This window comes from Bombyx mandarina, chromosome 28 (genome assembly GCF_030267445.1).
Source record: "Bombyx mandarina strain Sakado chromosome 28, ASM3026744v2".
In the NCBI taxonomy this organism is placed as follows: domain Eukaryota; kingdom Metazoa; phylum Arthropoda; class Insecta; order Lepidoptera; family Bombycidae; genus Bombyx; species Bombyx mandarina.
In genome coordinates this window covers 2,756,630-2,772,833 of record NC_143233.1, presented here as the reverse complement: position 1 = coordinate 2,772,833, position 16,204 = coordinate 2,756,630, and the positions used below count along the sequence as shown (strand labels likewise).

Genomic DNA, 16,204 nt, shown 5'->3' with positions numbered 1-16,204 from the left:
TTAAATAATTTAATTTTAATTCCAATGTTCCTTTTAAATTGACGTACCACGCATTTAATCTTTCAACTCCGGTCGTACCTACTTAAGGAAAATATTGGATAAACGCCAATTTACGTGTACATTTATTTAAATAAGTACATACAATTGAATTATCCTACTTTGAGAACGATTAGTCATGCATACCATGGTTCTTACTTAATTTTCCCGCTTTAGTTGTGAAATTCCCAAAAATACTACCTTAGTACATGATAACATATAAGCATCAACTGCTACAATTTGAAGACACAATGATTTAGATCGCGTTGATGTACATATCAATCAGTCAGTCCCATGACAGATGTAGGTACAAGGATATTTACATAATTTATATGTATTTTAACCGATGCATCTCCGAATTAATTTATTAAGGAATCATCATATCTAAAATTAACTAGATCATTCTACAGCTATTAAATACCAATAAAATACAAATTAAAAATATCAGTAACCTAATCAAAAAGTAATTGTGAAGCGTATAAAACTGGATTGCATCGGAAATTTTTCAACCATTTGCATCACGATGAAGTTACTACATGTATCGTTACTGGTAGCGTTATTCGCTGCCTTCAAGCCTCAAGCTTCCGAAGCCCAAAGCCTAATAGGTAACCTTGTCCAAGGTTCACATGTCTTTGGCAATTTAATTCCTCCAAACATCTGCAATGAAGATCAGAGCCAGAACTTCAAGCGAGCCCTCGCAGAGTTCTCATCGCGTTTGTACAGGGTCGCCGGTCAGAGCAGCAACTTCCATTTTGTCGTGGCCCCATTATCTATCTGGCTGTCATTAGCAGCGCTCGGAGAAGGAGGAGACCCGAAGTCGCAAAAGGAACTATTCGAAGTTCTCAATTTACCTGCCGAAGCATGTAAACGCGAGAGGTATTACCAAATTGCGAATAGTCTGGCCACGCCGGGAACTGACGTCCATTTGACCACGACACGCGCCTTGATTTTGGACAACAATCTAATAATAAACCCGGATTGGTCGAAGTTTGTTCACACAGCAAAACTACTGCATATAGTACGAGCTCCAATAAAGAAACATCTAACAGACCCAGAAAAACCGATTGAGAGAAGAGAAATAACGCAAGATGAGGAATCTTTAGGGAATTCGTTCCTGATCGACACTTTGGACTACAGCGGCCTCTGGACCACGGCGTTTCCAGAAGCCACAATCGAAAGAGAAACTTTCCATAACGACGAGGGAGTACCGCTCGGTACAGTTGACATGATGCGTGCAAAGAGAAGAGCGAGGCTGGGTCATATTCCTATAGCTAATGCCAAAGTTTTGGAGTTGCCCGTGGGCCACGACGGAAGGTACACGATATTGATAGCAATGGGCTTAAACAACACGTCTGTCAATCAGTTGATGGGCTTGTACCGTCGATCTGTAGTGATCGATATCTTCAACTCTTTAACCGTCAGTTTGATCCCGATTGATATTGCTATACCGAAATTCCATGTCACCTCGGAATACAATGCTAAAAGGTTACTAGAAGACATCGGCATTAAGAGTTTGTGGTACGACCCTGACGCTACTAGGTATGTAAAATATTATTTTCTTTTAAATTACAAAGCTATCGATAAGGACGTAGAGATTATAAAGTATTATCTTTATTTTTTACTAGCTTTCGCCCGCTACTCCGTCCACGTGGGATAGTTACATTGGCATAACGCTAAATTTTACTCCCCACTTCATTTACGTAGAGTGAAAATATTTTTGAATTGTAGAATGTTAAGGAGCTATTTAAACCCTTATTTTGAAACATTCTTTATTGGTGCTGCACTTGTGTTGGTCTTACCGTGATGTTATATAGCCTATAGCCTTCCTCGATAAATGAGCTATCTAACACTGAAAGATTTTTTCAAATCGGACCAGTAGTTCCTGAGATTAGCGCGTTCAAACAAACAAACTCTTCAGCTTTATAATATTAGTATAGATTATTGTCTTTTTTTTATTCGTGATCATGATCGAACTGGTGTGAAGTAGTTCTCGGAGTTCAATGGTGATTGACGCCATCGATCTTGGCACAGAAAATCGAAGTCACAATCGATTTTTTATTGCATAAATGTTGAGGACCTATCGGCTCCCGCCTGTTATATCCTTCAAACCGACAATAAAGGTTGCTTTGCGATAAAAAAAAATACAGAATAGGGAACCTTCCCGCGGGAGATCGTAATATGTCATATTTACTAGTGATCTAATAACTAGTGGTCCCGCTGTAACCGAAATTCGACTATAATTAATTGAAATTATAAGTTTGAACATTATCACGGTTCTATTGTCAAAGACTATTATACTTCTATAAACACATATTTCGCCAAGACTACACTATAGACAAATAATATTAAAAACAAACAATATTAATCTATTCTCAAATAAACCACAGCCTTTTACAATAAACAAGAATATTTAAGGGTGTGTGTGTCAAATACATGGTAGTGTGTGTAATATTTTTTTTAATGTGTTAATGTATTAATATATTTTTTTATTGTCTTAGTGTGGGAAATTTCATACTCCTCCGTCCGCGCAATTTTCGTTAAAAGGGGTACAAAGTTTTTGCTTCACGTATTAACATACAGATTAGTTAGTTTGGCTGAATAATAAATTTGAAACACTAACAGCGAAGTAGAGTGCGCTTCATTGTTAGCCGATTTAGAGAAAAAACAAATGCAAAACGTTAAATACAAAAGTAAAATGGGCGGTCTTATTGCTAAAGACAACTATCAAGTGGGGGAGAAATCTTTAAGGAAGGAAATTAACAGCAGCGTACTTATCGATTGAAATAATAATATACAACTGGTAGGACATCTTATTACTGGTGGTAAGGCCTCTTTTTACTGGTGGTAGGACCTCTTGTGAGTCCGCGCGGGTAGGTACCACCACCCTGCCCATTTCTGCCGTGAAGCAGTAATGCGTTTCGGTTTGAAGGACGGGGCAGCCGTTGTAACTATACTGAGACCTTAGAACTATATGTCAAGGTGGGTGGCGCATTTACGTTGTAGATGTCTATGGGCTCTAGTAACCAGCCATCTAAGCAATAAAAAAGAAGAAAAAAATACAAATATCATTAGTACATTTTATTAACGTCCGCAGATACGTATCGAATCCTGCAGCTCTGCCCGGCGGTTTATTACAACGGGTGACCGTTAAAATAGACTCGGCCGGTCTGAACCCAGCACAGACGGCCGCAAACCCGAATATTTTGAATGGAATCCTCAATACGGCGACCAACGTGGCCACAGGACTCGCGGCCGCGGTCGGCAGGGATTTCATAGCGAACAAACCGTTCATGTATTCGTTGGTCGATACGAAAACTGAAACCGTCCTCTTTGAAGGGGCATATTCTTTGCCCGATCCTCAGAGCAAACTTTAAGCTGTAATGTAATTTGTTTGCAAAAGATTAAAAAAAAAGTATAACTTTCGAACATAATTTAAATTTTGGCGCACTTTCCGTTAAAAACCGTTTTTTTTTCTTTTTTTGCTACCTATGCTGGTAGCCTTGAGAGACTATTTCAGCTTCTCCTTGACATGTAGGTGAGCTCACGGGGCTCGAATCAGGAGTGTTGCTAACACTGGCCCTAGCAAGAGCAGTGCTTCGCAGAAACTACCACCGGATCGGAAACGCGACCCGCTGAGAAGTTCCGGCGAGAAACTCAGTGGGCCAAAAACCGTGCTCATTGCTCTAATATTTCTAAAGCATTTTGAATAATAACAGTACTAGAAGTATTTTCAATGCTCTTTATAAACATACGACTTCATCTCTCCACAAGACTGTATGCCAATATAGAACACATCATAATTAACTGAGTATATTAAGTTAAGACCTAAACTGCAGCTAAAAAGAATGTATGAATCCATAAAAACAGATTATGAATGTTTTTTACGGTCAATGGTTAGCGATCACCGTCAATAAAACAAAACAATTTTAATTGGATAAATTATTTAATAATCACAATCATTTTAAGTACTTCGTTTAGTTTCAGCTGTATGTATTTATCACAACGGGAACAAAGTATATAATATGACATCTGAAACAATGTAGTGTTTTTTTCTTTCAGTATCCTACCCTTTATTCCTCCGCGCCCCCACAAATAACTTGAAGTCGCAATCGACAGAGCGGCCAAACTTACCTGGACATGTTCGCAACAATTTTTTGATTGCCCTTGTAGGCAGACGAGCATACCTGATGGTGAGTGGTTACCGTTGCCCATGGGCTTCAGCAATGCCAGGGGCAGAGCCAAGTCCCTGCCTACCATTAAGTACTCTCCACAAGCCTCGTTTGAAGTAGGACACGTTATAGCGACATACCAAGATGACTGGGCCTTAATCACTTTGAGTTTTTTTTTATTGCCTAGGTTGGTGGACGAGCTCACAGCCCACCTGGCGTTAAGTGGTAACTGGAGCCCATAGACATCTACAACGTAAATGCGCCACCTACCTTGAGATATAAGTTCTAAGGTCTCCCAGAATAGTTACGACTACCCCACCCTTCAAACCGAAGGTGTGTCCATAAAATCAGTAGTTTAACTATAATCACTACTACACACATACATGCAAACACAAAATCGTGTAAATAATAAAGTCCGTTACGCATTAGAAACGTTGGTCACGCTGGAAATCTTCTAGTAGATTTCGAGTCAAAAAAATTTAACATAAACCATGCTGGGAGTATTTTCATTAGCTAAAAGCCGTTACCATAAACGGATATAAATAATTTGGCGTCTATAAACACAAATCAGTGCTGCTATTCTACATTACAGATTTATTTATAAAGTTTAATGAAGCTACAACATAAATTAAATCAGTCTATGATATTTGTATGTGCGTTGGCCAACAAACCATGATTTAAATTTAACCGAATTATTTCACCTTAACATATCCTTTTATTAGAAAAGTCGAGGGAAAGGACAGATAAGTATTAAGAGTTCATTTATTTTTGTGAGATACGTAGCAAAAGGTATAATTTATTCATCTATGCATTATATTTACATAACCTATACGGATAAGGACTTTCAGTAAATAGTGCCTTAATAACCTATTCGGTGTAGACTCAAAAAATGCCAAGGAGATTTCGTTGGCCAGGGTCGCCAATTTTTTTAGTATATCATCTTCAATAATCATTGGGGAAATGTAGCTTTGCAACCTTAATAATTTAAGAGCATAGCCAAAAAACAGGGTAGTGATAAGGCATATTATATACTTGCAAGATTATTTACCATCATTCTGCTTGTTTGTACCGCGAAATAGTCGCACGTTGCAGTACGAACGGTGGGACCACCCTTATGAAATAAGATTGAGACTTCGACCTCATGTCTCAAGGTAGACTTCGTTAACCACTTGCGATCAGTCGGCCAGCTCATTCGCCAATGCAGTTTAATTTAGAATATAAACATGTGAAATTATAGAAATGACATATTAAACAAAAACTATACCTTTGAACCTAATCTTGTGACTTACCTTCAGAAGGAACGGTCACGTCGATGCTGTCTTCAAAAGTTATATTTTTCAAAAATCTCTTATTAAAAATGTCCTGAAAAAGAGTAGACTATTTTTTTTTGTGGCCACGTATCTCGTGTTCGTTTTATTTCCACTGCGGCCGGGCGAGCTTATAGCCTTGACCGACTCGATGGTGAGTGATTACCGTTTGTGGACGTCAAAGGTGCCAAAGGCACAGCCAGACCGCTGCTTGGAGAAGGACATGCAATTGCGCTGAGGAAACAGCATGGTACATTCCAAATGCAGCTGGTTCGTGGTACATGAGAAGTTAATAAATAAATAATAACAAATACCGGGTAAAAGTCACGCATTGTCATTCAGGCCCAATTTAGGTTTGGAACTGGGACTGTACTATGGTAACTAGAGACTGATGTACACGTTTAAATCTATTTGAACTTAAGTAGATTATAAATACCCTGACAAAGAGCTTATAAACCCCTTCATCACACGAATGTTTGCCCGATGTGGGAATCTCACGACCCTTAGCGCAGCAGTCAGAGGCTCTAACTACATCATTCTCATTAACTGGTACAGAAACTCACTGTGAAAGAACAGCGAGGTTCTAGGTTCTATAGATGAACTCCAGTGGCATGCGGGGCAATGTCAGAGTACATAATCAATCTATGACGAAATCAAAAGCAACGTGAACATACCATCACACTGTACCCGTCAGTACAATTGAGGCCGTAGTTCGAAGGCCTCACGGTTATTGTACGTTTCTGACCGCTGACATTGACCAGGGCGAGCGAGTAGGACGGGTATATATCGCCCTTCCTCGGCATCCTTGGTTTCACCCATAAAGTTATGTAATCAATCTGAAATTGCAATAACGATTTGTCGAGAAGGTCACTCTACTTGCGGCCAGCACAGCCTCATATGTAGAAGCTCCAAATGATGATGAATCACTGAGTTTGAGACAAACGAATTCTTGGCTGAAACGGGAGGATGGTAGTAAAATTCCTTGACAAGTATTTTAATTTGACAAAGTGAATGCCGTTTTTGAGGTTTGAGGCGTGCGGCGAACGGGGACTCAGGTAGATGTTTATTGTTTGTTAGGTTTTATAAAAAACGTTACAATTCGCGACAAAAACTGTTCACACATAATAAGCTATTTCCTTGCATAGACTGATGAAAGAGCTTACGTTCAGTCCAGTGTTAAGTGGTTATCGAAGCCCTTGGCATTGTGAGTGCCGTAATGTATAAGACTAGTCTAAACTTTTGCATTACTTATTAGTGCACCCTCATAATAGTCCCCACTGCGATTATCAGACAAACCTAAAGCTCTAAGGTACAAATCAAACAGTACCCTATAAGGTCGAGCCATGATCCCCAACGGATCCTGAGCGATCGCCATGAGGTCCAAATTCAAGAGCAGGTTCTTTTCGTATCCCTTCACTCGGGTCATGTCGCAGCTCAAGAGCAAAGGCGCCGAGAGCATCGCGTATACACCTATATGTATTTTGCTTTGTGCTTCTGTCAGGGAATCGGTACCGAAAATTAGCTGCAACAAAACAGGACATATTCTTTTTTAGATTTTTTTTTATTGCTTTGATGACGAGCTCACAGCCCACCTGGTATTAAGTGGTTACTGGAGCCCATAGACATCTACAACGTAAATGCGCCACCCACCTTGAGATATAAGTTCTAAGGTGTCAAGTATAGTTACACGGCTGCTCCACCCTTCAGACCGAAACGCATTACTGCTTCACGGCAGAAATAGGCAGGGTGGTGATACCTACCCACGCGGACTCACCTAAGGTCCTACCACCAGTTAAAAGAAGATTTCCTGATTTCGAAATTCTTCGTTAAAACAGTTACGTATAAGAGAAAGGTCAGATGATTTCACGTATGTCTCGTAAGTGTGCCCGTTATCTTCCACCCTTCATAGAATCTTAGGTATGTCATTTCGAAGCCTAAAAGATAAGACGCCCTGTGCATTCGTATCGAGCGATGCATCTGTTACAGTTAGGTACCAGCTTTTTTAATGAAATACGTACTTAACAAACGTTTACGATTGACTTCCACGATGAAGGAATAACATCGTCTAACAAAAAGCAAAACCGTAAAAAATATAATTTGCCTAACTACTGGTGGTAGAGCGTCTTGTGAATCCGCACGGATGGGATATGACTATCCCATTTCTACCGCGATGCATTGCTATATAAAAATAGAACTAAGACAACGGCCTCATGCTTCAAAGTGATTGGTGCGGCCAGGTCCATTACGTTACCGGCCGTTTTTTAATCACTCACCATATCCGGGTCATTCCAATGACCGGGTCCGTGGTACTTTTCCAAACCAGAATATTCATCTTCGTAGTGCTGGATAATGTTTTTGACCGCGCTCCAAGATGTCACGACATCATGGTAATTCCGCCATAGATTACAGTGTTTTGATATAGTAGGGTAATCCGGCTAAAATTTTATGAAAGCTCACTAATGAATACTCATTGCGAACGATGTGGATGTGTGTGCAAAGCGTGGGTTCCTTTACTTGATTTGAGGTAATTTTTTTCGAGTCAGGATGCGAATCTCATCTGAGGTTCCCGCGAGTCCGGGGATTTTTGATGATCGATTTACTGAACGAACGCTATATAGCGTATTCATGCCATGAAAATGAGGCCGTCAGCGCAAAAATGGCTTAAGCCACAATTCATATTGGTGATTATGTATTACAATTTATTTAAAACATAATAAATTTTGATGCAAAATCGGCCTATCCCTAGTTTCATTCGTAGATAATAGATGCCTTTGTAAACATCATTTTAGCGCGCATTTTTTTGTCTACGAAGTATTATAAAGATAAATTGGAACCTCATTATGTCCATACTAACTATGGTAAGCTTAGGCCACTTTTGCGGCTCCAAAGAGTAAATTCAAATACGCTCTGGTCCATAAATGTCGAATCAATTTGGAGATCCGTTCGGTAACACGAAACAACGAACACATTGCCATGTTTATATATGAGTAGACGCACCCGGCGTCGCCCGGATCATGTCATTTACCATGACAAATAGCATCCTGTCAGGTTATACATAAACTACTAGCTGTTAGTCCCAGTTTTGCCTGCGTAGTCGAGGAAAAGTGTCAGTGAAGTTTCCCGTGGGAATGAAACGTTTTTTTTTTCAGGATAAAAGGTAACCTATATCAAACACCTAAGCGAATACTTTAAAAAAATCAAAAACAAACATATTTTTTTTGAACTTTTTTCTAGGTGAATAGAGTTAGATGATTTTTTAAATATATTTTTTTATGATATAGATGCTTCTCGTCTCTTCTCTTTTTTAAATGTGGTATTTTTAATAGACTTTCATGATATACCTTTGAATACATAATATAATATGCTTTTCTTATGACATAATTGTTTTCAACCAAAAATGAGGCCTGCTATGTGATGCTAATCTACAAACAAAGGCCTTAAAAATATATTAGTGAGCGAACATACCTTCTTATTGTGTATAAACTCTATGTAATAGGGCCAGCTACATGAATATACCATAGGTCTATTGGTTTTGTTTAAATATCCACCAAAATGTATGTATGCTGAAAAGGAAAAATAAAATAGTCAATCTTATATGAGCGAATATGCTTATTATCTTACTAAAATATGTAGTTACTACTTTATAAATAACAACAATGTTGGTTATCATATCGGTTGGCAGCACTGATTTCAATGTCTTTAATGTTCACCCTACGTATTTTGGCAATAGAAAAATAGAATGGACTGTACCATTCTCCGTGTATTGTATTAGCACCTCTATGCTATTATACCTATTACTATTCTAGTATACCTACGCATACTCTACTAAGACTGGCATCAGGCTTTGCGCCACTTTTAACAGGTGGTAGGTTACTTGTCAACTCATGCTGTATTTTCCAGTACGTGGTTACTACTCGAGAACTTTTTACCTCAACTGCCATCTGTTCTTTGCAATCCTTTAGGCTATGTCGTGGTTTTTTATTACAGAAAAACAATCTAGATCATTCACAACATCAATTAATATGTAGCACTTACCATTATTTAAGTACTGTTCTCCCACAAAACACCCATCCACTTTGAGATAATCGACACCCCATTGAGCAAAAGTGTCAGCGTCGACTTTAAAATGTCCTTTTGAGCCCGGATATCTCATACAAGTGACATCAGCTACGTTTGTGTACATACCGAATTTGAGATCACGCGAATGTATCTGTCTGACAAAATTACTTGATTTTATTCAAAAAAATACTTAGTATACAAAGTTGAGTTTAGTTTTTTATCTATATTGCTGTGAACTATAGCTTGCTATAGGGAGTGGTAATAAAGTTTTCTTATTTTTTTTCTTCTGTGTCATACAAGAAATATATGAACATGATAGACATCTGATGTACAAGCATGGAAAACTCACATAGTCAGCAATGTACTTCATGCCATTAGGAAATCTCAGCCTATCAGGCACAAGTCTTCCGTCTCTGTCTCTGTGATGTTCGGACCAGCAGTCATCGATAATGATATATTCAAAACCTGCTTCCTGGTAACCTTCATTGTAAAATGTGTCTGCCACGGACAAAATTAATTTCTCACTGTAATTATAAAAGTATTTCTGTTACAACTTCTTGTACTTCATTTATAATTTTCAGACTTATTAATTCAGTGGTCACTTATTTTAAATATTTTACTTTTAATTTTATGTTCTAAGTAATTAAGTTAATCAATAATTATTTTATTTTATTTTGGCCAAACGTGAGTCACAGCATTACCTATTTGATTCAATAGATAAAAGTAGAGCGAAAGAAAATATTTATAAAAAAGGCATCAATAAACACTCCGAAAAAAGGCTAAATAATAATGAGATAGATTTCTTTGAAATTAACAGTACTGCGTCTTCATTTCATTAAAAATTTTCAATTTCATCTATGTCATCATGTATCTTAAGACAGTAAGCATAGATTTTTCTTTATCAAAACTGCAAAATCGCTTTAAAAATTAATTTCCTAAAGAGAAATTTATCTCTGTCAGTAAATTTTTTTAACCGATAAAATGTTTGAATGAAACTCACTCTAAGCATTTGTCCGGATTTTGTTCGCAATCCGTGCCGCACATGTAATACCCCCACGACATCCACCCCATGGGAGGCGTACGTACTAGTCCGTTCTCCAAAACCCTTGCGTAACCGAACAACGAAATGAAAAACATCGCGCGAACAATGTTATTGTAATCCGGCATATTTTATTACAGTCAGACCCGGTTAATCGGTTTACAATTTTTGTTATGAAAATGGATAGGGATTTCATTAAACAATCACCGGCATGTGCTATTAAAAATATATCATATAGGTATAAACACAAAATTATAATTAAATTTTAGGTTGCATTTCGTGTTTTATTTACTAACAATATTCAAACAGACAGATGTGACGTTAACATAAATGTAGTCGTTCTATTTTTCTAATTGGAAAGGCAAAGGCATCACGCCATACAGCCTAAACTTTTATATATGCTTTTTTTATGATAAAATGATATAGGGAACGAAATGACATGAAAATGATTAATTTGAAATAGTAATCAATTGGCATGAAAATAAATAAAATGAGATGATAATGGGATGAAAAATAATCTCAGTATAATAGTGGTTATTTAATGAGACTTTTTCTGTAGACTTTTTAGAGTCCAGTGGCTTTGTTTCTTTGTCACACATTTGTGCACTTTCACAAATACTAAACAGTTAATAAACCACCGTAATTACAAATTTAAACCTGAAGAAACCTTACATAGACTTATTAAAATTATTTATACAACTTCGCTCCTCGCGTTCCCGCCAAAAAGTCTGACGTTATCTTGACATTCAGCACCTCTGTCGTTATTGTCAATTAAATACCATTGGTGGCACCGACAAAAAGACCATAAAGGACTAAATTCAACTTTTATTATAAGACAGATTGTGAAAATTGTCATATAATAAATATGTGTGTGGATTTGCCCCTTTCATTTTTCGTAAAACAAAATATCTCCTTCATTTTGGACCAATAAACAAATCGATATTGTATTGGTAGTATTGGGACTTTAAAAAAACTAAGTACTTATAAATTATGCAGGGTTAAGAAGCACACTCTCTATGTTTGACGAAGTTTCCATTGAAAAGCGACCAATTATGGTGACGCCACTGTATTTTTTTTATGTTTGAGAGATTACTGGTGGCCCGGAGGCCTTTCCAATTTTACTAGCGAGCAAGGACTCAACCAGGACTTGCTACAGTGGCCCCCACTGTAGCAAGTTGTGTAAATCAAAGAAATAAGTAATAAATCAAAGAGCAATAAATTATTTTATAATAAATTAGTCAACTCAACACACAATTGCCACGCTTGTACTATTTTGATGTGTTTTTGAGTTGGAATTTGCTGATTGCAGCTGGATAATTTTCAACTTCTCTTCCATGACAATTCTTCTTAGAGCTCCCGGGACTCCAGGTTATAAACTAACTCCTACGTAAAAAATAAATGACACATGACCCTTACCATTTTTCAAAACCAGCAATTAATATATTATTATATGCCTTTTGATTCATCAAATACATTTTAATGTAAAGATCTATTTACGCGATATTTTTGTTCTTCTAAACGTCAACAACACATCTCAAACTTTACGTAGAAAGCAAAGTACAAATATACTTAATTTACTTAGCCCGGTTTATTAGAAAGGGTTTAACAAACTGCGAGACATCACGTACTGAAGGGCAAACGTTGAACAAAATAAAAAAAGTAGCTACGAGCCGATCCACACGATTTAAGTGAAAGGACGAGCGAGCGTTGCGTGTTATAGCTTTCAAAGCTACATTTGCGCTAGGGTTATCAATCAGATGTCAGTGAAATAATATTACGATTCAATGTGGTTTGATAGAGGCAAAAAATGATTCTTACGCGATGATCTGTAATATCCGTAGGCTCTTGAGTACCTATAGCTGATGTTTTAAATAGTAAACGAACTATTAAACTGCAGATTACTCAGCATATTTTGCAATTCTCTATTTTTAGAACGAGGCCATAGAAAATTAAAAAAAAAAATTTCAAGCTTTGACAGATAAAACGTCAGTTTTGCCTATAGTTGCTGCCATCTCAAATATATTAAGTGTATAATCTATGGCTGCCACTCTATGGTTGCTGCAAAGTAGGTACGAGCGCGCGTGGTCTTTATTTGTAGTTTAAATCGTAAATACACATTTTCGTTAGTGTGCGCACGCGATGGAGCGGTCAGTAGCTACATAAGCTACATATTTTATAACCTACATTGCCGCGTATACAAATTGCCTCAAATTGGTCACTCACCCAATTAAGGGCGGCGTGCAGTCATACTTTGCAACAACTATAACAAACGTACCTCTAAACATATTATATACATCTACACTCAATATTTATGATCTCTAAACTATCTCGTGGCAAAAAAGTCGATCACTTAGTTCATTGCCTTATTAAATTGGACAATCTGACAAAAACTTCTTCGTAATTTTGTTAATTTATATTTTAATTAAAAACATAATATGGTTGTGCAAAGACATTGTTTAAATTTCTGGCAATTTCAGGAGTTCTACCAAAAAATCATGTCAATATTCTTTTTATCTTAATAACCACAATAATTAAGTGTTATTACTATTAAGGCTATCATAACATTATTTTTAAATATAATAGTAGACAGTGTCTTATGCGCATCCGCCGCGAACCTTGCTATTTAACAATGTCAATTCGTCTATTATATTAATACTGTTAAGAAAATCCATCTCATCATATTAACGTAACATAATCTATAATAGGTCATCACTAAATAGTATTAATTGGTAGTAGTACATACTAAATAACCCATTTTGCTTAAGTCATCCATAATCTTTACTTTGACAACCCTCTATTTGAGTCGACTATTATCAAAGCCGGCAATGTGACTTTTGGACAATTATTGGTAGGTAAATCAAAAAAACGAATTATTGACTTTGTATTCCATTGGCAGTCACAAACCTCTTCTGAACGACATCTTAGATAAATAACAGGTTAACTATTAACCTTTATATTTTAATGCAGGTTTTGAACCGTATTCTTTGAAGGAGATGATTATATTCAAATCAATCTGTATTGACATATCAATAACATTTTGTTGTCCAAATGCACAGATTGCCACCTTTGATAATAGACGACTCATTTATTCGTGCTGCAGTCCGCACAGATACTACAAATGGCGACATGTCTCTTTAACAACATGCGATCGTAGAATTCCCCTTCAGCTCAAGGAGAAAATTTACAAAACGATCATTAGACCTGTCGTGCTTTAAGGATCTGAATGCTGGGCGACGAAAGTAAAGCATGAAAGAGGAGTGCACGCGGCAGAGATGCGAATGTTAAGATGGATAGTGACAAGAATGGTCATGATAAAGAAAGAGAGTAAATCAGAGAAATTTGAAAGTAGCCCCGGTAATCAACAAATTAAAGAGCGGACGGATGGCGTGGTATGGACATGTGATGCGTAGAGAGAAGATGCATGTGACTAGATGTATATAAGTAGAAACAGTAGTGCAAGGTAGAGGGGGAAGAGGTCAACCAAAGACGACATGGATGGAGTGCTTGAATGACGATATAAGAGGGAGAGGAGCGAGTGTTGAGCTGACGGCTGATAGAAGAGAATGGAAGAGAATAATTAGCTGTGCCGACACCTAGTGGGATAAGGTGAAGAAAAAGAAGAAGATTCCGCACAGATACATTATCATACAGTGGTATTGTTAAAGCCAATGGAGCAATTAATAGATTTCGACAAATGCCGACGTTACTGTTATTATGGCTTATTATCCCGAGCTTGTCTGCTATCAATATGAAAAATTGAATGTCATTAAACCTCACAATAGAAATAATATCGCTGCTAAATTTTAATCGAACTCATTGATTATGTTTTCGTAGCTAAGTCCCCTACTTGCAACCCTACTGAAAACGGAAAAACTTCCGAACAGAAGGTTAAAGAAATAAAAGTTTTTCTAACTATAATAAAACTGTAGCAGTGCAAAGAACGGGGAATCTATTTGTACAAATACATTTAGATTCTCTTTGAAGTTGACTTGAAGTCTCAGTTTTTTTTTTTCATTAGCTTAGGCGGGCATACGATTTACGATCATACAGAATAATAATAAGTGGAATAATATTAAACTAGCTCAATGTCCATAGCCATGTCCATTAGGACAACATAGGCTTTTTGGCGGGAACGCGAGGAGTGAAGTTGTGTGATTTGTTTTATTTTGTCTATATAATGCTTCTTCAGGTTTAAATGTGTAATAACAGTGGTTTATTAACTGCTTAATATATATGAAAGTGCACAAATGTAGGAAAATGAAACAAAGCTGCTGGACGTAGCTTCTCGGGATCCTCCAAAAAGTCCACTAAAAAAATAACTTTAAATATACATAGACAATAAGCACCTAGACAAAAACAAACAAACCTGCTGATCACACAATGTTTGCCCGATGTGGGAATCGAACCCACGACCCTCAGTGCAAGTCAGAGGCACTGACTACTGCTCCAACGAATCAGTCAATAGCACCTAGCAATAATTGATTTTTGAATGGTTATTATTTAATTTGCGTGTACCTACCGTATCTTATAGTAGTATTGGTTGAAACAGAAGCCGTGGTGGAGTCGAGCATGGGCGGAGATGGCATGGCGTAGTGGTGAGATGGCCGCGCCGCGGGTCGCGCCGGTTTTTGCACTGCTCGCCACTCTGCTGGTGCCGACGACCGCGCGGGCGCCCACCCAGGACCCGGCGCAGTTCGAAGCCGCATTCCAAGGTATCTATTTTATTGCCAACTAGCTGACCCGGCAGATTTCGTAGTGCCTCAATCGATAAATAAAATACCTAAACTTTTATATCAAATAAACTTAAAACAAACAAAAGGAATCCATCCGACGGGGGACTTATCAAAGGAAAGACAAAATTGTTATTTTTATTTAATTCCGAGCATTTTCATATTTATCTACCTTTTTAACCTTCTCTGGACTTCCACAAATAATTCAAGACCAAAATTAGCAAAATCGGTCCAGCCGTTCTCGAGTTTTAGCGAGACTAACGAACAGCAATTAATTTTTATATAGGGTAGACCGAGGCGAATCGGATCAATGGGTGAATCGGATCAAAATAAGAAATTCTTAAATATTTAGGATAACGCGTTGAAATAGAATACAGGCGACTACTGTTTTTTGACCCTCTACCATCCCGCATCTCCCACCATCGGTAGTGCTTTGATTAAATTAGTACATCAGTGTGTCAGCTCTGTTCGCTTAAGCAAGGTATTTGTGTGCGTTACAATTTTCGCGCTCATCTAAGGTAAGTACTTACTAAAAAAATTTGGTATTAATGGATTTGTATTAAAACTTTGAATTTTATGGCTTATATTGATTGGGAAGGGGTTCTATTTTAGAAAAAAATATAGTTTTTAAGCACAATGTCATTGGTTAATGTGTAAAATACGCATTTAAAAGTCTTTAATATGGGGTTATTCGGATCACGTCTTCGGGGGCGAATTGGATCGCTTTTTTAAATGAAGTTAATAGATACATTTTTATTTCATCGTAGATCGTTCGCAGGTATACAATAAAGACAAATGTGGGAGAATGGTCCCAAGTAAATTGAGAGAAGCTGCAAATAAAATCCTGGCCAAAGAGTTCACGTT

At 37.4% G+C, this 16,204-nt stretch overlaps 3 protein-coding genes across 4 annotated transcripts in view; 2 read left to right on the top strand and 1 right to left on the bottom strand.

Moving 5' to 3' along the window:
• The window catches only part of LOC114243351 (EGF like, fibronectin type III and laminin G domains protein pikachurin), a 145,854-nt gene that overhangs the window by 62,620 nt on the left and 67,030 nt on the right, over window positions 1-16,204 (top strand). Inside the window, exon 2 of the mRNA XM_028174807.2 lies at window positions 15,160-15,322. Within this exon, the coding sequence (XP_028030608.2) occupies window positions 15,190-15,322 (133 nt within the window). The 5' untranslated portion in view covers window positions 15,160-15,189. The remainder of the gene's footprint in view (window positions 1-15,159; window positions 15,323-16,204) is intronic.
• On the top strand, window positions 416-3,525 carry serpin-8 (serine protease inhibitor 8). The gene is made up of 2 exons (XM_028174804.2): window positions 416-1,575; window positions 3,131-3,525. Exons 1-2 carry the CDS (start codon window positions 560-562, stop codon window positions 3,408-3,410), a joined length of 1,296 nt encoding a protein of 431 aa, XP_028030605.2. The 5' UTR covers window positions 416-559; the 3' UTR covers window positions 3,411-3,525.
• Window positions 3,961-10,928, bottom strand: LOC114243349 (alpha-N-acetylgalactosaminidase). Of its 2 annotated transcripts, none has more exons than XM_089739119.1 (9): window positions 10,572-10,928; window positions 9,921-10,095; window positions 9,548-9,722; window positions 8,978-9,075; window positions 7,786-7,947; window positions 6,840-7,034; window positions 6,187-6,348; window positions 5,495-5,567; window positions 3,961-4,167 (listed from the first exon to the last, which is right to left on the bottom strand). In XM_089739119.1, exons 1-9 carry the CDS (start codon window positions 10,736-10,738, stop codon window positions 4,100-4,102), a joined length of 1,275 nt encoding a protein of 424 aa, XP_089595245.1. In that variant the 5' UTR covers window positions 10,739-10,928; the 3' UTR covers window positions 3,961-4,099. The 2 variants fall into 2 exon arrangements, with proteins under 2 accessions (XP_089595245.1, XP_028030606.2); XM_028174805.2 differs by having other exon boundaries at window positions 3,961-4,065.

What these genes read in the sequence shown, in the direction of transcription:
- serpin-8 (XM_028174804.2), top strand. Translation starts at nt 560, where the DNA reads ATGAAGTTACTACATGTATCGTTACTGGTAGCGTTATTCGCTGCCTTC. An exon ending in TACGACCCTGACGCTACTAG is followed by an intron (nt 1,576 to 3,130) that starts GTATGTAAAATA and finishes TAACGTCCGCAG; the next exon opens with ATACGTATCGAATCCTGCAG.
- LOC114243349 (XM_089739119.1), bottom strand. Translation starts at nt 10,738, where the DNA reads ATGCCGGATTACAATAACATTGTTCGCGCGATGTTTTTCATTTCGTTG. An exon ending in AATCCGGACAAATGCTTAGA is followed by an intron (nt 10,096 to 10,571) that starts GTGAGTTTCATT and finishes TTATAATTACAG; the next exon opens with TGAGAAATTAATTTTGTCCG. An exon ending in CTGACGGGTACAGTGTGATG is followed by an intron (nt 5,568 to 6,186) that starts GTATGTTCACGT and finishes ACTCTTTTTCAG; the next exon opens with GACATTTTTAATAAGAGATT.